At 54.6% G+C, this 19964-nt stretch overlaps 12 protein-coding genes across 12 annotated transcripts; 8 read left to right on the top strand and 4 right to left on the bottom strand.

Moving 5' to 3' along the window:
- Window positions 1–30: 30 nt before the first annotated feature.
- Window positions 31–2927, bottom strand: DL89DRAFT_265605 (uncharacterized protein). The gene is made up of 16 exons (XM_040886742.1): window positions 2700–2927; window positions 2496–2665; window positions 2287–2468; window positions 2194–2253; window positions 2091–2166; window positions 2044–2066; window positions 1932–2004; window positions 1854–1898; window positions 1764–1832; window positions 1455–1733; window positions 1419–1433; window positions 1353–1394; window positions 1153–1325; window positions 1044–1128; window positions 993–1013; window positions 31–962 (listed from the first exon to the last, which is right to left on the bottom strand). Exons 1-16 carry the CDS (start codon window positions 2800–2802, stop codon window positions 360–362), a joined length of 2019 nt encoding a protein of 672 aa, XP_040745323.1. The 5' UTR covers window positions 2803–2927; the 3' UTR covers window positions 31–359.
- A 1177-nt stretch (window positions 2928–4104) lies between these two features.
- DL89DRAFT_321065 (glucocorticoid receptor-like (DNA-binding domain)) lies at window positions 4105–5226 on the top strand (the record flags this gene model as incomplete). The annotated part of the gene is made up of 3 exons (XM_040891249.1): window positions 4105–4236; window positions 4675–4729; window positions 4807–5226. 3 exons carry the CDS (start codon window positions 4105–4107, stop codon window positions 5154–5156), a joined length of 537 nt encoding a protein of 178 aa, XP_040745322.1. The 3' UTR covers window positions 5157–5226.
- A 2162-nt stretch (window positions 5227–7388) lies between these two features.
- On the bottom strand, window positions 7389–8628 carry DL89DRAFT_265603 (UFD1-domain-containing protein). Its single transcript, XM_040886741.1, has 3 exons — window positions 8580–8628; window positions 7746–8492; window positions 7389–7705 (listed from the first exon to the last, which is right to left on the bottom strand). The coding sequence occupies exons 1-3, from the start codon at window positions 8580–8582 to the stop codon at window positions 7481–7483; spliced, it is 975 nt and encodes a 324-aa protein (XP_040745321.1). The 5' UTR covers window positions 8583–8628; the 3' UTR covers window positions 7389–7480.
- Window positions 8629–8760: 132 nt separating this feature from the next.
- On the top strand, window positions 8761–9160 carry DL89DRAFT_103240 (uncharacterized protein). The gene has a single exon (XM_040883018.1). The coding sequence runs from the start codon at window positions 8853–8855 to the stop codon at window positions 9120–9122; it is 270 nt and encodes an 89-aa protein (XP_040745320.1). The 5' UTR covers window positions 8761–8852; the 3' UTR covers window positions 9123–9160.
- Window positions 9161–9335: 175 nt separating this feature from the next.
- DL89DRAFT_221347 (Pkinase-domain-containing protein) lies at window positions 9336–10226 on the top strand (the record flags this gene model as incomplete). The annotated part of the gene is made up of 1 exon (XM_040884514.1): window positions 9336–10226. A coding segment is annotated over one exon (891 nt), but the record flags the coding sequence as incomplete, so codon positions are not given.
- A 1029-nt stretch (window positions 10227–11255) lies between these two features.
- Window positions 11256–12324, top strand: DL89DRAFT_221587 (GroES-like protein; the record flags this gene model as incomplete). The annotated part of the gene is made up of 2 exons (XM_040884527.1): window positions 11256–12023; window positions 12055–12324. The coding sequence occupies 2 exons, from the start codon at window positions 11256–11258 to the stop codon at window positions 12322–12324; spliced, it is 1038 nt and encodes a 345-aa protein (XP_040745318.1).
- A 60-nt stretch (window positions 12325–12384) lies between these two features.
- On the top strand, window positions 12385–13106 carry DL89DRAFT_103235 (uncharacterized protein). Its single transcript, XM_040883017.1, has one exon. The coding sequence runs from the start codon at window positions 12598–12600 to the stop codon at window positions 12970–12972; it is 375 nt and encodes a 124-aa protein (XP_040745317.1). The 5' UTR covers window positions 12385–12597; the 3' UTR covers window positions 12973–13106.
- Window positions 13107–14087: 981 nt separating this feature from the next.
- Window positions 14088–14504, top strand: DL89DRAFT_255612 (uncharacterized protein; the record flags this gene model as incomplete). Its single annotated transcript, XM_040885373.1, has 1 exon — window positions 14088–14504. The coding sequence occupies one exon, from the start codon at window positions 14088–14090 to the stop codon at window positions 14502–14504; it is 417 nt and encodes a 138-aa protein (XP_040745316.1).
- A 662-nt stretch (window positions 14505–15166) lies between these two features.
- DL89DRAFT_274195 (ras-domain-containing protein) lies at window positions 15167–15916 on the top strand (the record flags this gene model as incomplete). Its single annotated transcript, XM_040889153.1, has 3 exons — window positions 15167–15180; window positions 15318–15740; window positions 15763–15916. The coding sequence occupies 3 exons, from the start codon at window positions 15167–15169 to the stop codon at window positions 15914–15916; spliced, it is 591 nt and encodes a 196-aa protein (XP_040745315.1).
- Window positions 15917–16297: 381 nt separating this feature from the next.
- DL89DRAFT_103176 (uncharacterized protein) lies at window positions 16298–17186 on the top strand. The gene has a single exon (XM_040883016.1). The coding sequence runs from the start codon at window positions 16651–16653 to the stop codon at window positions 17131–17133; it is 483 nt and encodes a 160-aa protein (XP_040745314.1). The 5' UTR covers window positions 16298–16650; the 3' UTR covers window positions 17134–17186.
- Window positions 17187–18331, bottom strand: DL89DRAFT_103156 (uncharacterized protein). The gene has a single exon (XM_040883015.1). It carries the CDS (start codon window positions 18079–18081, stop codon window positions 17239–17241), a length of 843 nt encoding a protein of 280 aa, XP_040745313.1. The 5' UTR covers window positions 18082–18331; the 3' UTR covers window positions 17187–17238.
- DL89DRAFT_265600 (chaperone J-domain-containing protein) lies at window positions 18095–19279 on the bottom strand. Its single transcript, XM_040886740.1, has 6 exons — window positions 19157–19279; window positions 19096–19131; window positions 18655–19057; window positions 18519–18623; window positions 18419–18480; window positions 18095–18396 (listed from the first exon to the last, which is right to left on the bottom strand). Exons 1-6 carry the CDS (start codon window positions 19193–19195, stop codon window positions 18175–18177), a joined length of 867 nt encoding a protein of 288 aa, XP_040745312.1. The 5' UTR covers window positions 19196–19279; the 3' UTR covers window positions 18095–18174.
- Window positions 19280–19964: the final 685 nt, after the last annotated feature.

Here is a 19964-nt window from a genome sequence, read left to right as displayed (position 1 = left end):
GCCCTCCCCTCCCCGCCATCAACAACTCCCAAAAACACTTCATATTTCTTCCCCCTTGAACATTCAGTTTTAACCCTGTTTTAAAACATGTCTCCACATAAAATATTTACATGGCCTGCTCTATATCTTTCGGATATTACATGTTGGGAAACGGAGTCAGGAAACTAAAGGAGAGACGTAGAACAAAACCAGACGGGTTAAGAAACGTAAGAGGGGGGAAAGGAATATGGGGATGATGATGGGTGCAGAGGAATGCGGCATGAGCTGTCCCTATTCACCCACTCACCCCTCAATCCTCAATAGGCAATGTACACATAGAACATGCAGACAGGGGTGGTGGTGGGTAAATGGGGACAGCATTACTCATTCGACGTCAGCGACGACCGCTCGTCATCGCACACCGACGACTGCGCAACCTCCCGCCGGTACCGCGCATGGACATCCAGCGACCGCAGCAGCCGATCGACCTTGACCGTCGACCACACAAACTTGGGCAAATCGTTGACCATCAGCAACAGCCGCGTCGTGGCCTGCGACAGATTGATCAGGTACGACGAGTTGCGCGTGTAGCTCATCATGACCGCCGCCGGATCGTGCATCAGATCAGACGCCAGCCGCCTGCCCGGCGTGCACAGCGGCCGCGACAGCAGATAGTACGCGGTCAAGGTCGCTCCGTACTTGGCCAGGATCGTCTCGCCAATTCCGCCAAAGAACCGCCGGAAGTTGGTTGTCACCACATTCGACGCTACGCTGCCCAATGAGCCGTCCAGCGCCTCCTGCGCACGCTTGCGGAACCCGTTCTGCACCCGCGGAATAAACGCCTGCGGCGCATACCGCTCGTTCGCATACGGCGTGGTCAGGGGCGACGGCTCCGGCGATATTATCGACGAGCCCTTTTCCTGCTGCTGCTGTTGCTGCTGCTGCTGTTGCTGGACAAGCGGCGTGCTGGCCGCCGCCGCCCGCTGGATCATCGACGAGATGCGCGCGTACACGCCACGGTACCGCTCCTCCAGCTGCGACAGGCGGCTTGCGTTCTTGCCCACCGGCGGCGAGGCGAACCGGATGATGGTGTTTGCAAGCACCACATACATGACCATGGTCAAAGAGCCGCTGCGGCTGATGAACCGGCTCAGCAGGCGCGAGAACACGAACCAGTCAAAGGTCGGCTTGACCACGTCTGCCAGCAGCCGCGGGAACATGTCGGCGAACCGGTGGATCTGCACTGTCAGCAGCCAGTCAGGCCGGTCGTACGCTGGCGTCGAGCCGTTGGGCCCCTGCCCGTGCAGCTGGTTCCACGTGATGTTCGTAATCCCATCGACGTACCGCTCATGCGCGTACCGGCCGAGCCGCACCCGCAGCGCAATGGTCAGCGAGCTGATCAGCCACTTGATCGTCTGGTTGATTGCCGCCATCGGTACCATCATGGCCAGGTACTCGGGCAGCAGTCGCCGCACCAGCGTGCGCCGGTCATAGGACACTACTGCGCGGACTGTGCGCGCATTGAAGTTGGCAAACCACACGTCCAGCCCCGTGCGTGCACCTAGCACTGCAATCAGGGCGACGGTCAGCCGAGCCTCGGTGCATGTGGCCGACGGGAATCCGATACTCAGAAGCCGGCTGACTGATTTGATGAATTGTGCGATGGTCACAATGCGGGGTGCGCGCTCTTGCAGGAGCTTGTTGTCGATCGCGTCTTGCTGGAGCTTCTGCTCGCGCTGAATCTGCTGCTGCAGCTGCTGGTAGTTCTTGGTCCCCTGCTGCACTGGCACGACATTGACAATCTGCCGCACCTGCTGCTGCAGCTGCTGGTGGTGGTGGTGCTGGAGCTGCAGCTGCTGCTGCATGAGCTGCACATTGGGCTGCGTCATGGCTGCATGGGCTGTGACAGCCGTCATAGACTGGAATCCCCCGTTCTGATACTGCTGGGGAACCGGCGTGTTGTGGTGGTTGTGAACCATGGGCTGGCCCGCATTGAGCTTGGTCGATGACGCTGACGGTGTCAGCCTGCCCGGGTCGATGTCCAGGTTCGCTGTGTCATCATACAACGGCATCTTTTGCTGCGCAAACTGTGCGCCGCCCAGACTGTCGACATTGGCTGCAGTGATTGTATCGGGATCGTCCCAAACTCGGCCCTTGCGGCTGCCATTGGTCAGCCGCCCCGTCGAGCTGCCCCATGGCGTATGCGACTCGAACCGGTGTGTCGGGCCAAGCGCATTCACTGCCCGTGCGCTGCTGGCGTCTGTCGGAATCGGGCTTGTGGCTCCAGAGCTGAAATGCGCGTCAAACACAGGCGCATCCTCAACTGCCTGCTGCGCCCACGACAGCCGGTTGGCGCTGCGGTACGACCCGGACGCGCTCTTGGCCTGGCTCACTGTCACCTCCGGCTGGCTCACTGTCACCTCCGGCTGGCTCGATGTCGAGGGCGGGATTCCTGTCTCGCCGTCGCTGCCGCTCTCAGTATAGCTGCTCTCGTCATAGTTGCTGTCGGAGAACACCGAATCCTCCGTGTACTCGTCGGAGTAGTCGTCTTCGGTATACATGTCGGTTGTGTACTCGTCGTTGTTTGAGCCGCTGTCGCTGGGCAGCTTCATGTGTGGTTGGCTGTCAAGGCTGTATCTATTTGTGTTGTGTGCTTTAGCCGAGGGCGGGGGAATTGCAATTCCTCCTGTCTGATTTGTCCACCTCCTCCACCTCGGGACCCTCCTCAGGGAAGGCATGCTGCTCGGCTGTGTCCTCGGGCGCGGAAGAGACCAGCGGTGTCTCGACGACCGCCTCGGCAGGCTGTGGGCTTTCTGTGCTCATTCAGGTAATTGACTAGAGAATAGTAAAGCAAACCAAGAGCGAATTGGAGTTGGCTTTGAAAACAAGTAGAAGGCGAAAAACGTATATGCTAGGCTGTAGAGCTGAAGCAAGAAAGGAAAAAAGAACAGAGATCTGTTCGACTGAGAGCAGGCGCTGGCACCATGCTTGCCCGCCTTGGGCCGCTATTTTTTCGCTCATAGTGAGGCCGGGGAAGCACCACTCCCTCGCACCTGAAAGAGCTAGCACACAAAAAAAGCAAGATTATCACATGCTGCCATTCTTTTTCTGCTGTCGCAGCATGTGCCTTGCCAGCGCCTCGCCCCGCTCCCCAATCACCATTCGCCATTCGCTTTCTGGGCCATGGCACACCTGCCATGCTCGCAGGCGTGAAAGCAGAGCGATTCTATAAGCCGGGACAGCAAATCGCTGCTTCTAATTCGAAATCCTGTACAGACCGCTATCGCTGCAAACTGCAGCTGCATCTCCTATGCATTCGCCACTCCGTCCACGTTGTCGCTGAAATAGAAAAGAGAACGGTTTAGCTCTTCTGCGTGGGACAGCTGGCCTGTATCCAGGATGCAGATTACAGCCGTGCTTGTGCTTCGTCGCGGAGATTTCTACCACATGCCGACGCCCGAGCGCAGGCGTGCTGGATTCGAAGATTCGCTGGCTGCTGGATTGGCAAGCAAACTGTCAATTCATTGACAGCAGCTTACTCGGAGGCAGCAGGGCGGAAAACGCCGCGTAATTAACCTATGATTCCAGCGCGCAGGTTACATTATCCCTGGATACTATTTCTGGCTGAAATACAAGGACGAGCGATATATCAGAGCTTAAATGTTACTAGTTACTTGCCATTGCGGGCAGCCGGTGCCAAGGGCCTGGGAACAGAGGGCTGCTACTGGACGATTGTCAAGTGCTGAACAAATGCGAGAGCGACCTCCACCGAGCCGGCACACGGTGAGAGAGTATTTATACAGCTCTGAATTCCTGGATCAAATTCTCCTCAGCAACAACCGAGCTGCATCACATCTTCTCTTTTTGCGGGTTGTATCAGCTTATCCATCTCAGAAGAGGAAAATAATCCTGTAGCTATAAAGCACGCTCAGGCTTCTCTCACCTGCTCAAATATTATCTTCGCTGCAGATGCATCCGCCCCGGTCTCCCTTTCCATATCCCACTCACGAACCTGCCGATATATCAGACACTGACATTTCAAATTTGCTGGCCTTTCTTGACACCCAAGCTCCGCCGCTGCCACCACTGCTGCTGCCAAGCATTCTGGGCTCGAGTGCTACAGCCATGCCACAGAGTTCTAGCCCCAGCACCGCCAGTCCAAACCAGCTGCTCACTGACGCTGCGCTGATGAGTATGGCGGTCACGTCCTCGCAGCCAGCCACCACAGCCATATCGCCACTGGTGACTATGGAAAAGGTCGTCCCCGGGCATGGCTATGGCAACCCCATCCCCTCTGTCCATCTCGACAGGCATCTCGCCGCACCTGACTATGGCAAACCCCATCGCCCATTATGACCATGATGAGCTCGTCACCACTGCAGCTAGGGCTCCAGATGCCTTGTGTCGATTTCAACCTGTCGGCGCCTTTCATATTGCCACCGCCAAGCCAGACCACCTGCCAGCCCGGTACCGACAAATATAGCGCCTCTTGCTGCGGACAGTGCGATGCTTGCCACACTCGCAGCACTCAATGGGCTCAATGGGCTTCAATGCGGTCCAATGCATGTGGATTGAACGACGACACTGGTGGACCATTGTGACGGCTCTTTGTCTCAAGCTTGTCCCTTCCGGATGCCAGCACAACCACTCGTGTTCTCCGTCTCCGTGCATGCACGACACAAGCTGCATGTGTAGTCCTTTGCGGCGACAGCCATCCAGAGCCGGCCAATGCTTGGTCTGCGCACACTGCGTCGCACTGCTAGATCGCGCGGAAACCAGCACTTTCACTGCCATCCCTATGCCCCAAGGGCTGCAAGACCGCACGAGGCAAGAAGATTGTGATTCCCGCCATCAGCTCGGACGGCACACTCATGATCTGCTGCAACTGTGGCGAGACCGAGACGCCGAGCTGGCGCCGCCATCCCATCTCCAACAGTATGCTGTGCAATGCCTGTGGACTGTACTATAGACTGCACCGAAAGCCGCGTCCGATCGCTTACGACGAAAGTGGCAAGCTGCAGGTCATCAGAAAGAACGCTGCAGTGAAGCGCGAACCAATCAATATAGGGTTGTCGGAGAATATTGTGTCGGGCCCTGTTCCACCATTCCAGGCGTTGAGACTGCTGCCGGCCGACGGAAGCCTGTCGCTGATGAATGATGATGAGAATAAAGATTAGACTGATGACACCATGGCACCGCCATTTGCTGCGGCCAGCCATGGCTCTCAGCAGATATACATATTGAGAGTGGCACTTCCCATTTCTCTAAGCCCACAGTCCTTCCATCTTTACCTATATATAAGATTTTATAGTCCAAAAAGTGTCCAGACTGTCCGCTAGAAACTTAATAATTGGTTAGAAATAAAACTCTTAAGCCTCAAAGCGAGTTTGGATGGCTTGCTCCTGTAAACTCCTTTTGATCTTGTGCGGCATCTGACCTCATCGGTGAAACCAGGGTGACAAGTTGTTATTGTAGTGTTCACAGGTCTCCACTATATATCTCTATTGGTTCAGCGCAAGAGCTGCTCTCATTGTCGGTCGGCCTGATAACCTCCATGGCATCATCATGGTGGTCATCACCGGCTGCGCAACACCCTTAGTTTATTTATTTATGAGCATCTATTGAATATGGCCATATAGCTCTTCTAGAGGCCATGCAATATTTGTGGGTTTATTTTATAAATTAATTTGTCTTATGAACATGCGTAAGCGGTAGTATTTGGGCCACAATGGATCCAGTCTGTATAGACTGATTCAAGAGACTGTATCAGTGCCAAGGGCCCCAAGAACCATGCAAGCCAGATAATTTTTAATAAAAAGTTCTTAATGCTATGCATCTGCAATACAGCAAAACTGAACAGCATCATTTCTCTTACTTTGCCTATTGAGTTTCTCAAATGAATATTACCCGCAGCACTACTGTCATAAAGACATCACTTGGTGGTATTGGCTTCCGTGATTCTATGTTGCCCCGCCTAGAGCAATTTGTACACAGCGTCAATATCATCAAAAAGCATACATACATGCTTGCACGATGGATACTACTCCATCAGCTAGCTGACGATGATGCTTTTGACCATGCAACATTTGTAAAAAATGGATTCTTTCGCTCAATTTAGTTTATTTATATATCACAACCTAAAGGCAAAGACGGCCATGTCTGCCAAGGATTTTGTCAACCGGAAAGATATGTCAGAACTGTCGAGCGCAGATTTCGGTGATGTAATTAGATATCATAAATATGATTGTCTATTACATAATGGCAATATCGAGCTACATGGTGTACGCGAAATAAATCAGGTAGCAGCATACGTGGATACCGAGCTGATGACAGCATACAAGAACAACATTGTGTTGCACTATGGCACTTGCCTACAGCGGATTCTGGCCAAATTGATTGATATTCGCAGCTGCAAAAACACACTGCACAGTACAATAGGCAATGTGTCCAAGGCTGAGTTCAATAATGCATGCCAAGTGTGTATTTATACACCTGCACAGAAGCTCCACCAGGCAGTTACCTCTAGGCACCCTGATCGCCATTGCACCAACAATCATCTGACACGTTCAAATGACCGGTTCGCCGTGATGCTCTTATCGACATGTCAACCCATGCTGACTAGCAGCTGAGCTCGCATCGTGAGCAGAGCTATCCTAGTAGCATTTGTAAATGTCTACCCATCACCAGAGACAAAAGGTAGAAAAGCCACCAGCTTTGAGTATATACAAAAATACATCTTTTGCACTGGAGCCATGCAACAGTATGGAGTGTAGCCCTTTGAGAGCGGAATAGTTGCATTGCCACATCATAGTTGAGTACTTGCTGGCTACTACATATTGGCCAGGACAACTTTGTCCTGTGCGGTGTACTGGTTTAATCCCAAACATATATACAAACAGGTGACTAAGTAGAGAAAAAGTCACTATAGTTCGATAGTCCGAATGCTGCCATGCTGGTAGTGTGCACTGTGTTCTCCACCCAAAGGGGTGGGATGGCTTACAATGTTAGGTCTGCCAAGAACAGCAATCTCAGTGACCTCTTTAAGTGCGAGTACGATAATTTCGTACACAGGTTGTCTGATGCACCATGTAGCACCTGTACATGAAAAGCCGTAATAAGGTAAGGGATAGTATGAGAAGAAGTATGTCAAGATTTAGTCGTTGCACACGGGGGTGACGATATTGCCGGCAGTGAGCAGCAGATTTAATGTGAGAAGTTAAGAACGCAAGATGGGGTAGGTATGACAATGGATGTGATGTTGGTATCTGAGATTTGGAATGGGATTTTGGATTCCGTCTCCCCCTTTTGTTTTTTAAAGTAAAATCCCTCTTTCAAAGCCAAAAACCTCTTTCAAACCTAAAAGCCTCATCCCAAATAACAAGCACCAACAGATACGGTATATATATTTAGCCATGTGTGCTACGTATGGCACATACCAGAGTACTCGAGGGTGTACTGGGAGGTTCCAGGCATTTATAAGAAGCAAAAAAAACACAACTATTTACTTGCGCTTACGGCGCGCGCGCAATACATTGCCCTCGCCAGAGAACTTTGGCTTCTCGTCCTTTGGCAGGTCGAGCTCGGCACCCGGCGGAGGCACCAAATCGTATCCAAAGAACAGTGTGCCAATGGGCACGTCCAGGGGTACCAGAGCAGCCTCGTCCACAGTGACTTCACAGGGGCCATCGGGCGTCGAGGCATACGACCTGATGGAATCCGCGGTAGCCTTTACTATTGAGGCGCAGGCCAGAGCCCTCAAAGGGCACGAAGCGCGACTTTTGCATTTCCTCCTTGACCTTCTCTTCGCGTCTCCGGATATCGCTGGCCATGCTGCTGGCCGGACGGCTCGACTGCGACAAGTCCTGGCGCGATGGCTCGACATAGCCAACGGGCGCAGCGAAATCAACGCTCAGATCGGTCTCCACAATCGCAATGCCCTCGGTAGATGGCTTGGTCTCGAGCACAGCGATCTTGTAAATGCGCTGGTTGTAACTAATCGCAAACACATCGCCAACAGTCAATGTGGTGAATTTGCGCAGCGCGTTCTCCAGCACCGCGCGGTGGTCGGTGATATCCAGAAAGTCAGTTGACTGTGGCTGCAGCTTCACGAAATTACCCAGTTGCAGCGATACGTTTGCGGCCTCCACCAGTGCCCCCCGATTCAGCATCAGTGTCTCCATCATCCATTCGGGCAGATATACGCGCCCTTCCTCTGCTGTAAATTCCAGGACACCGCAATGCGTTAGCTTCCCGCCACTCTCCGCTGACGCATTGTAGAGTTGGAACTGCAGCGGGTAGACGACCTCTAAGCGACTCAACGTATCTAATGCGGACGCTGGCATGAAGATCTTGCCGCCGTAGTTCGCGTCGAGCTTGCCGTCAGGGTGCTCGCTGATCGGGTAGGCGCGGTAGTACTCGCGGAACTGCCGCTGTGTGCGACGCATGGCAGCGTAGCCAAAGCCTCCACCTCCGCCGAAGCCGCCGTATCCAAAGTCGTCGATGTCGTCACCGTACTATAAATAGTGAATGGGCCAGTTAGTAGGACCACGCTTTACACCTGCTGCCTGCCGCAGTGAGAAGGGGAAGGCATAGGGGCTTACCATGTGCAAATGCGACAAGTGTTGGCTATGTGAATTAAATAGAGTAGCAAAGCAGTGAAATTTACGCTTGTCGAAGGGCCGAGCCTGGCAAACAGTCGGTTTTCTAGAGCAGCCAGGTGCTCTGATGACGTTGGCTAATCGGCATTACCGGATTTTCGCAGTTTAAAAAATCATGTGGAGTGGGGCAGCCGATCACGTCATATTGCAGGCGGAGAGTTCTCTGCGAACTGCCAGTCTTCGTATGCATATGGCCAACACGCAGCCGGCGATTCAATGCTGTGCAACAAACGATACCTGGTCACCTTTTTCCTCTTTGAGCAATGGCGAGCTGTTGCAGCGATGAGTATGAGCAAGGGAAATAAACTGGTGGTTCATAAAAATAGAAAAGGGGCGCAGACCGAGATCCCCATCCCCGATCGGCCGGTTGCGCTGTGTGCAGGGCGAGGGAGGACAGGTTGGGTGAGGGTCTCGCCGGGGAAACCCGACGGTGTGTGGAGCAGGCTCGGGATCAGTACAGCAATGGATTCTAGGCTCTGGCTATAAGTGTTGCAGGGAATCGCGGCCGGCCATTCTTGTGCAAATACAGCTCTCCTTACTCTTCCGCATTCCATTACTCAACTGAGTTTATTTCCTTACAAATACAGTATATTCTTGAACCTCATATATAGCCATCGATTTCATTTACTGCAGTATCGAGACCAAAGTAGTCTTTTATCCTTCCTCGACATATTTTTATCCTACACATCTTTCTGTCATATGGAGCACCTTCACGCACACCTTTCGCATCACTGGAATGCAGCACACCAGCCGCGTATCGTCACAGTGCCATGCAAGTACCGGGCTGGACGGGTGCTTGGACACGGGACATACGCGGTAGTGAAAGAGATGGTGCAGATAGACACGGGCGAGCACTTTGCTGGCAAGATGATCAACAAGAAGCACATGCAGGGGCGGGAGGCGGCGATTCCAAATGAGATCAACATTCTGAAGCGGCTGTCGCGGCGACATGCCAATGTAGTGACACTGCACGATTACTTTGAGACGCCGCACAACATGTACTTGGTCACCGAGCTGTGTACAGGCGGAGAGTTGTTTGAGCGGATCTGCCAGGAGGCGGCGTTTACCGAGCAGGATGCCGCGCGGATTATGCGGCAGATTGTGAGTGGTGTCGAGTTCTTGCACGCGAACGGAGTTGTGCATCGCGACCTGAAGACAGAAAACTGCCTGTTCCGGACAAGCGACCGCGATAGCACAGTAGCGATTACAGACTTTGGACTGTCACGGATCATCAATTCCGAGTCAAACTACGCGCTAACGACACAGTGCGGTACACCCGGGTATATGGCGCCGGAGGTGCTACAGCGGTGCGGACATGGGCGGGCGGTGGACATGTGGGCGGTGGGAGTGATCACCTATTTCATTCTGAGCGGGGCGACTCCGTTTGAACGAGCAAGCGCAGCGGCCGAGATGGCAGCGGTGGTGAAATGTGAGTATGCGTTTGAGCCGGTCGAGCACTGGTGTCAGGTGTCGCCAGCTGCCCAGCACTTCATCGCGTCGCTGCTGGTGTATAGCCCAGACCGCCGCATGACGGCCAAGCAGGCGCTAAAGCACCCGTGGCTGCAGGGCGAGCAGCGCATGGTGATGCCACCGGTATCGCCGTCGCTGCCGCGCGTGTTCCGCCCTGTGTTTGGCGAAGAAGAGAAGAAGGTCACGGGTTCAGACACTGCTGGGTTCAGCTCGCTACCCAAGCAGGCCGAGGGGCGGCCCAGTAAGCCGCTGTCGGGCCAGACACTGGCAGATACCGTGACCTGTAGCGTGTCGACGAGCGCCCGGGGCTCGCAGGCGGTCGGTCTGCCGGGGTCGCCGGCACTGGAGAACTCGGCCACTGCAGTAGGGGAGGACCCCACAAGTGACTCGGACAGCGCCCTGGGGTCGTTGGAGGAGCACACGATTCCGCAGCTGCACGTGGAGGAGACGTCGGTAGGCCCAGATAGCCCGCTGGCAGACATGGGCGTTCCGGCCTTCAAGACCCGCACAGTGCATGGCGGCGAGGAGATCGAGATGGGCCAGCAAAACCTGATCCCTGGATTTGGCCGGCAGGTGCGTCCGCATGCCGACAACAATCGCTTGGCATTGCCAGGAGCCGTGGCTCCAGTCGACGAGCGCACCAGCCAGATGGACGTCGATTGGCTGATGACGCCCGGGTCGTCAGTGTGCAGCGATGCTGATCCATGACCATAAAGACACTAGAGCCAGCCTGACCGTGCGCTGTGGAGGGTCCAAAAGAGTCGTGCAGTACCAGCCGGATAAGAGCAGATCCCCACCGTGGAACTGAAGCTTAAGCCGGAAACCACTTCGTCGGCTATGCCATCGGCCAACTGCAGGACAAGCCGCTACCAAGTATACGGATAGTCAGTGCGGCGATGCAGCTCTCGGCCAACTGGGAAACACCGATGGTTGCGGACTGTCCGCCGGATCCGTCTCCATGGTGTTTTAGCGATGCAAGTGCCCGTGACAATTACTAATAAACTCTTTGTCTTGGCATGCTCTAGAACCTGTATAAATGCAGGTGTCCCTTAGTCCATGGACAGGCCCTGCTACCGATATCTTGTTTAGCGACCACTGGAATATTCATTTTCGTTTACCTTTCGGCAATTTTCCACTCCTAATTCAAAAATGACCAGCACATTCAAGGCTGCCATCACCGAGCGCTACGTACGGACGCCCACCGACTACAAAATCGCCACTCTGCCTGTCCCCGCGCCGCCCTCCGACACGCAAGTCGAGATCGCGGTCCACGCCGTGTCGCTGAACCCCATCGACTACAAGCGTGCCGAGGGCATGATTGCCATTCCGCTGCCCGAGCCGTTCCCGCTCAGGCTCGGCTACGACGTCTCTGGCACCGTGACCAAGATCGGCTCGGCCGTCACGCGCTTCAAGGTTGGCCAGCCCGTCTACGGCCGTGTTGAGCAGGCCAGTGTCGGCACTATCGCCGAGATCGTCGTGGCTAACGAGTCGTCGCTCAGCCCCAAGCCCGACAACATTTCGCACAAGGAGGCCGCCAGCATTCCTCTGGCTGGTCTCACCGCCTTGCAGGTATTCGAAAAGGCTGGGCTGAAGGAGGGCCAGAGCGTGTTTGTCAGTGCTGGCTGCGGCGGTGTCGGCCAGCTCGCACTGCCGCTGGCCAAGCACCACTTCAAGGCCAAGGATATTATCACCACCGTGTCTACCAAGAAAATCGACAAGGCCAAGGCTCTGGGCGCTACGCGTGTTGTCGACTATACCAAGGAGGATGTTCATAAGGTGCTAGAGAACACGGCTGACGTCGTATTCGACACTACCGGCGACTCCTCCTCGTACATGATCGCTAAGCCCAATGCCCATGCGGTGTCCATTGCCCTGCTTGCCAGCGGCGACGCCATCGACGGGTTCCGCGATGACAGCGTGTCCTATGTCATATGTCAACTGTGTAAAGATCGCCATTGCCAAGCGCTTGGTTGGTGCTGTCGGCTGGTTTGTCACCCGTGGATTCCGCGCCAAGGGCGTTTCGTGCGAGTTCCTGCTTATGAACCCGGATGGCCGTGCTCTTGAGACGGTCTTTAATCCGCTGCTCACCACCGGCAAGATCAAGCCCATGATTGCCAGTGTCTACCCGTTCACTGACGATGGTGTTAGAAAGGCGTTTGCCGAGCTGCGTGATGGCCATGCTACCGGCAAGATCATCATCCAGGTGCGCGACGACTAAACCTCAGTATATCTTTCCCCATACCTCACCATCCAACTTTCCATGTCTTGGAGTTACGTTGCTGCTTTTCTTGTGTTCCATAGTAAACGTATCTTTCTCGTATACTTGTGCACAAATCCATGGAGCTAGTAAAGTGGCAGTTTCGCAACCCCTACCACGACGCGCAGCACGACTCTACGCGGACATTTTTATTCGGCCCGCACACCGTCACGCTCTCCCAGCAGCCTGAGCTGCAGATTGACCGTCACCACAACACCGGCTTCCTGGTCTGGGATGGCGCGTACATTCTCTCCACATTCATCCACCACCACCTGCAGCTCTCTGCCAAATCCTGCCTGGAGCTTGGTGCTGGCAACGCCCTGGTCTCCATTGTTGCCCGCCTCAAAGGGGCCGAGCGCGTCATCGCCACTGACCTGGACGACTACCTCGATTTCATCAAGGGCAACATTCAGCAGAACCCGGTCCCTGCTGGCGCTCCCTGAGATCGAAGTCCGCCATCTCAGGTGGGGTGATGACCACCAGGGCATAGGGAAAGTCGATGTGGTGTTTGGATCTGAGATCCTGTACCTGCGGGACCTGCACCAGGCGTTGTTGGCGAACACTGCAGCAGCTCATGCACAAAGACTCGGTTGCATATTTCATTTATAAGGATCGCTCACTCGGCGAGCACGCATTCCAGGCAGCCGCTGCACACAGCGGATTCAAGATTGTTGAACTTCCAAAGGCTTTTCTGGACAGCGAGTTCCAGGACGATCCCGTACCATTTGCTGCGCCTGCAGCTTTCATAGAATCGATGAATATAACTCTAGTTCTGTGGCGATCCGAAAACCACATTTGGCCTGTAATATCACCACCTATCGGAGCCTTGTCGATACTGGCCAGACGCAGGGGTACGTTAACCACCTGGTAGTTGGTATCAGAGTTCACACGCTTCGCTTATTGATTTCATTCTGTTTTGATACACAGGCATAAACTGCGGGCATTGGCAGAGCTCCTGTCTGCAGGCATTTCATCTAAATGCCAATTTCCTACGCTAAGACATCGGCCTTAGAACCACAGTCTTGTTCATGTGGGATAGAGCTGCATAGTAGATAATCACCTTATTACTGAAGAACTGGACAAAGCTGGCCATGACCACTGCTGAAATGCACTCGTCTGCATTCAAGAGCCGCTGAGTGATGTTTGGGTTTGCTGCACCAAGTAGATAAGGGATCTACCAGTATGTCACTTCTAGCTTCATCAGGGCGGGGAGTGCGGCTGCGTGGTTGGCAATTCTTTGCTTGGCCAGTTCCGATCTTTTGTTTATGATAGGAATTCTAAGCCATTTCTTGGCAGCCAGGTATATTTTGCACTCACAGAATATAAAGCAGCCCAAATGGTGAACCCCCTGTCGTGAAAACAGCCTTTTGCACATTTTGCAAAAAGTGGTCTGACTGTTTCAAACCGCAGCTCCATGAGCCATACGTTGATTCGCCCCATCAAGTGATCTAAGCCACATCGGCATCACCACCGACTGATGTCTATAACCGATGGTGGCCATCTGTGGTGCACAAAGGACAAGCTGCGGTTTTGCCGCTCATCACCAGGTGGCAATTATGAATAGATAAAACTCCCAGTCAAATTTCTCGTCATGCAATGATATCACCAAATACGACATCTCCATGCTGGCGAATTTGCATGTACAAAACCCTGCTTCTACTGCTCATCTGGTGGGAGTGGCCCTTCCAAGTTCTTGATTTCTAGACTCACCGTGTACATTTCGTATGATTTTGCATATCAACAATCGATCCGACTACCCGCTGTTTGTTCTGCTGGCAAGAGAGGTTAACGGTGCACACTCTCCATGGATGCAAGTCAGCTCACACTATATGGCACTGCTCGACCCCACACCGTATGTAAACCCCAGTCTGCAAGGGTATATCCTGATAATTGCTTCAGCAAGGCACTACCACCGTATCATCAGAGGAAAGGCGCAGCTAGACATTGAGAATGACATGTTGGTCTACCGCACTGAGGAACTCGCAAGCGGTGAAAAAGTCATGATTACCGACATGATGGGCGATGACCCAAGCACAGATGGGATCACACAAATGGGATTAGACACTGGCTATCCTGCAATTTTACCGCATGACAAGGCAGAGCACATACATCCACGAGTCCACCAGGATGTAGTGCCATAGGCGCAAATCGAGAATTCAGTGCTGGCACAGCATGCAACACACTAATCCTGTACGCCTGGGAGTGATACCTGGATCCCTTGATTATATGCAGTGGTACCTAGTTCCATTTCATATGACTGTAGCTCTTAGCAACACCAGAAAAACAGCCACTGCAAGAACCAGGTATACTGGAAAAAGCCCATGTCGACATTTCTATAGCACTGGGTTGCTATTCCATTTCTCATATACAAACCCACTACTTTCCAATGGTGCGAATCAAGGCTGTCCCTAACCAGGCGTCATGCGGACGAAAAGTGGTGATATAACGCATCATGGAGTCACTACATATGTCGCCTTTCGCAGCATGTGCATATGCAGCGCAAGGCCAACGGCGAGGCCAGCAACGGCGAGCTGGCCCTGTGCAAGGCCGTACTTCGACTGTACCTGGCCAGCGTGGCCAGCGCTGTCTTCCATAGGTCACGTGGTTTAATTTCTGGCGCAGATCCGTGATCAGCTACCGGGCGTGATGCCGAGTGTGCCACGACAGCAGCCAGCTGATGGTTTGCGCTTTTCCCACCACCTCGCATTCCTCTTCTTCATTTCGCCAGCACACTTTATTTCTTTTTGTAGTTTGTCCATTCCCTTCTTGTACACGACTCGCAATCTACAATTCCATACATACAATGAACCCCGAGTAGTAAGTGTCTCGCAGACAAGTGTGCCTTTTTTATTTTCCTTGCCAAGACCTGGAGTGGGAGTCCGAGAATTCGCACCCACATCCCGCAGTATTAGGGTGTACTAAGCAACCACTCTATACTTTGTGTTTTTCTGTAGCGACTACCTGTTCAAGCTTCTGCTCATTGGCGACTCTGGTGTCGGCAAGTCGTGCTTGCTGCTGCGTTTCGCGGACGACACGTACACCGAGAGCTACATCTCGACGATTGGAGTGGATTTCAAAATCCGCACAATTGAGCTTGAGGGCAAGACGGTGAAGCTTCAAATTTGGGACACTGCGGGACAGGAGCGGTTCCGTACGATCACGTCGTCGTACTACCGCGGTGCGCACGGCATCATTGTCGTGTATGACGTGACGGACAACGAGACGTTCGGGAACGTGAAGCAGTGGCTACAGGAAATCGACCGGTACGCGTCGGAGGGCGTGAACAAGCTGCTGGTGGGCAACAAGTGCGATTTGGCGGATGCGCGCCAGGTGGACTATACGGCAGCGAAGGAGTTTGCGGACGGGCTGAGCATTTCGTTCCTGGAGACGTCGGCGAAGGACGCGACCTAATGTGGAGCAGGCGTTCCTGACCATGGCGAAGCAGATCAAGGACAGGATGGGAGCGTCGAATGTGCAGCAGCAGCAGCAGAAGAAGCAGGTCAACCTGTCGCAGGCGCAGAATGTGCAGCAGAACAACGGCGGGTGCTGCTAAGCTGGCTCCCAGTCCGGAAGAAGACATCTGGGGGGAGCTAATTTCCAAGCTCTTGGCGCAACTCCGCTTTTCTCTTTCTAAACCCCTCGTCGTTTTCTTTCCAACTTTCCTTTCTCTCGAGTTTTTATTTAGCCCAACAAACAAACATTTTTATAAAATTCAGGCTTATGTATCGGTCAAGACATGGAACAGATGATACACGTTGTCGGCGTCCACGACCCCGACGCTTGTGCCGCACTCGTCGCAGACGACAGCCCGGTAAACGTCGCTTGGCCTGGCTTCCCTCTATGCTGTCGATCCGGGTCAGACCCTTCCTTTTGTACACAAACAGCTGGCTCGCGTCGATGTGGCAGTGGACGATCGACAGCGCGCGGTACTGGCCAGGAAATTTCACATGGCTCTGACACGTAAAGCACACCTGGGTGAAGCACATTGGGCAGCTGAGCACAGCGTCGGTTTTGCCCGGGTGCGTCCTGGCTGACGTACTGGGCGTCCTGGCTCATCTGCCCTGTCATCATACATCCAGTCAGTAGCGGCCGGGGGCTGTGGGGAACTGTCGCCGTCCATGAGAGACAAAAGTGAAAAGTACACGAATATCTGGACACCTGCTCGGGGGAAGAAATGCCGCATAGTTTTGTTTGTGCTTGACTTCTACGACGCTTCTGGGTCTGCAGGCAGAAACAAAAAGCAATCAAGGTGCTGCAATTGGTTGCGCTGCCTAGAGGGCTGCATAAATGAATCGGCCATCTGCGAGCCTTTTACGCTTTGGCTATCTGCCGCGCCTACCGGATGCAGCCCGATTTCTGCCGCGGTTCTGCCTCCTGCCTGTAGGAGCTGGCTTCAGCCTGCTTTTCCGATATGCTGTCGCTGGGCGAAGACCGCCGGCGGCCTCGAGGAGAAACGCCGATCGGCGGATGGACTCCCATGCTCTGACGCACTTTGCCAGCCAGGCGCCCTCTGCTTCCAGCGGCCTGCGCTACATACATAACGGCGCGGCGCAGCTCCTCTATGCCATCATGGCTTTCACGCGGAGCGCCGCCGTGGCTGGCCATGCATGCTTCGTCCCAGGAAACCAGCGACCGGGGGCTGTGGAACGACGGATACAGGGAGAACTGCGGGTCGGCCCACTGGCGCGCAATCCTGGACATGCGAGTCCACCGGCTGCTTGGTGTCCAAGCTGCCCAGAACCGTTACATCCGATACGCGGATACTGGTGAGGCGCTCGTAGGTCAGCGCAATCTTTTTCTTGTCTACCGCCGCGCCGCAGGACAGTGGTGCTATGGCAGTTCACAACAATATGCAGAGCGCAGCCGGTGGCCTTGTCAGCTGCCTGTGCTGGTCTGGAGGGCGGGCGGAGGCCCGGGATATTGGGAACCATGTCGGCTGCACTGGCCAGGAGCTGCGCCAGCGGCAGATTTGCAGGCTGGCGCATCGGTGACTACCAGCAGCGTATCGCAGATCTGCAGCATCAGCGTGGCCAGCTGCAGGTCGTTAGCGTAGTCGCGCTTCTCCTCGTGCTTGCGTGCAGCGTGGCATGCCTGCCGAACGCACCCTGGAGGCCAGCATCGGCGGCGTATCCACCAGCAGCACGCCGGCCCCTGCCACCCAAAAGTCCACGCCCAGGGTCCTATCTGCCCCGAATATGCGGCTCGAGTACGGCCCGGCCAGCCTGCGCCATCACCAGGGACTTGCCCACGCCCTGCATGCCAATGACGCCCACCTGTCGAGCTGAGCTGCACTGACCCCAGATACTTGCGCGCTGTCTGCAGGTCCAGCCGCCCGGACGCCGAGATAAGCGGCTTCTTGCCGAGTGCGCGCTCTGGAAACAGCTTCTCTGCGGGGACCCTAGGTGGAGCTGGGCGCGGTTGCCCGCTGGTGCTGGTGGCTGGCCGGGTCGGTGCTGGTGTCGCCGGCACTGCCTGGCTAGATGGGGCGCTGTGCTGACGGACTAGCAGCTGGACTGGCCGCGAGGCACCGTTGCTGGCGGTAGTCTTGGCAGGCGCGTCGGCTGGACGGGCCAGGATGGTCGGCACTGCAGGCGTGGCCCTGTTTCGTCTGTTGCTGGCCGGCTTCATCGTGCTGGTAGCTGGGTCAAACAGCTGTTTCTTGCTGCCCGAGCCTCGTTGTCGCGGCGGTCGTTCGTTTTCATGGCCCGATTTGTGCATTACCGTCAAACAAATGATTGAAGCGTCGCATTTAGAGGAAAAATTGCAAAAAGTGAAGAGAGAAGAAAAGTGCCCCTGTGAATGTGCGTGTTTTTAGACCACCGGCATGCGGCGACGGCGTGCCTCCAGCTTCTTGGCCTTGTTGGACGCCTTCTTGACCCTGGCCTCCAGATCCTTGCTGTCCATATCGTTGGCGTTCTGCGCTGCCAGTGCATCGCCGGCGACCTGCTGCAGAATGTCCTTGCCCGAGCGGCCATCGGCAGTCGTCTCCGATCCGCCGCTCACCACGACTTCGTCATCGTCCATCGTCCTCCTCTGCAGGCTTGTATAGGCCTACAGCACCCAGCACAGTCTTCGCGACCCACACGGGCAAGCGCAACAGCCATGACCCGGCGGATGCTGGCAGGCTTGACCGCATAGGGGTTGATCACGCCAACCTGTGTTGATCTGGTTCGCGTCCAGCTCGTCATTATTGCCCTCAAACCCCGAGTCCTCATAGTCAGTGGTGGGCGGCGAGCCGCGCTGCTGTCTGCGCATCACGCCTGTTTGTCTGCTGCTGCGTCTGCTCGGCACGCACCTTGACTCTGCCGCCGCGCTTCCTCTGCTCCTCCTCCAGCGCCTTGATCCGCTCCTGCGCGCGCCAGAACGACAGCTTCTGGAACAGATACTGCATGGCCGAGACAAACACCACCAGGCCGGTCACCACGGAGCCGAAGCCCGGCCGCCACCTGCTGTACATGTAGCCGGTGCCGCGCCACATGGGCACGCCGTTCTTGCGGAAGAAATCGTACCGCTCGCGCGCGTAGCTGTCGCGCAGCACGCCGACCACCAGGCCCATGCGCTCGAACCGCTTCGTGTCCGCCTCGGTCAGCTTCTTGGCGCTCTGCTTGCGCTTGTCCGGGTGGTACTTCATCGACAGCTTGCGGTACGCACGGTTGATCTCCTTCAGCGATGCTTTTGGCTCAATGCCCAGGAGCTCGTACCAGTCAGGATGTCGCCTCGTTGCGCTTTGACCGAGTCGTAGAGCTCAAAGATCTCGTGGTCGATTTTCTCCCATGCTACCGCCGCCGTGGACCAGCGCCAGGAACGCCAGAAGCACAAACTTTATTCTCATTGTCGTGTTTTTTCTTTCTTCAAACTATGTAATTGAGGAAGGCTACGAAATTCCTGAACAGAGATGAGCAGAGAAGGGACTGAATTCGTGCTAGCCTGCTGATTTTTCCCTTTGATGAATCCCAAACTGATTTTCCATTTTTAGCAGCCTGGTTTAACCGTGAGACCGCCTGGTAGTAGCACTGCTGATACTGCACATCTGGTGTTGTCGCCGTTGCGCCATCCTGGAATACACCGCTGCTAGTCTCCACCCATGGGTGAGCTGCAAGACCAACAGGTGAAAAATAGTTCAATACGTCGATGTCGCCAAGGCAGTTACGGCGCTTACCTACCACCTCCACTTTGAAGCTGAAGTTATCGCTGGACTCCTGCACCAGATTGCTTGCACTCAAACCACGGCTAATGTAGAGAATTGTATTGTGCTGCTGGCATATATTCCAAGACAGTATGACCTCAGCTCTCCTGGTATTAGCATACCCGGAAGGGTGTGCTGTTTGAATATGTAAACATGTAGGGGCCATATTTGATGATACGCTCCAAAACGAGGGTGGCCAGATTTACAGCTATTGATAATTGCAGAGGATTGTTGCGCCTGTCCTCCGGGCAGTAATGTTCAACCTATGCCACTTGGCTGCACGAACTACTGACCCTTCTCGCAATGAAACAGATAACTTGGCTTGGTATATTGTGAGATATACAGTCAATAGGCCTATAGATGCCCAGGTCGTTATTGCCATCTCCTTTTGCCGCCCTCATGAAGGTGGTAGAAA

The sequence above is a fragment of the Linderina pennispora genome (genome assembly GCF_002104995.1).
Source record: "Linderina pennispora strain ATCC 12442 chromosome Unknown DL89scaffold_3, whole genome shotgun sequence".
Lineage (NCBI taxonomy): Eukaryota > Fungi > Kickxellomycota > Kickxellomycetes > Kickxellales > Kickxellaceae > Linderina > Linderina pennispora.
This window is presented reverse-complemented; position numbering and strand designations above follow the sequence as displayed.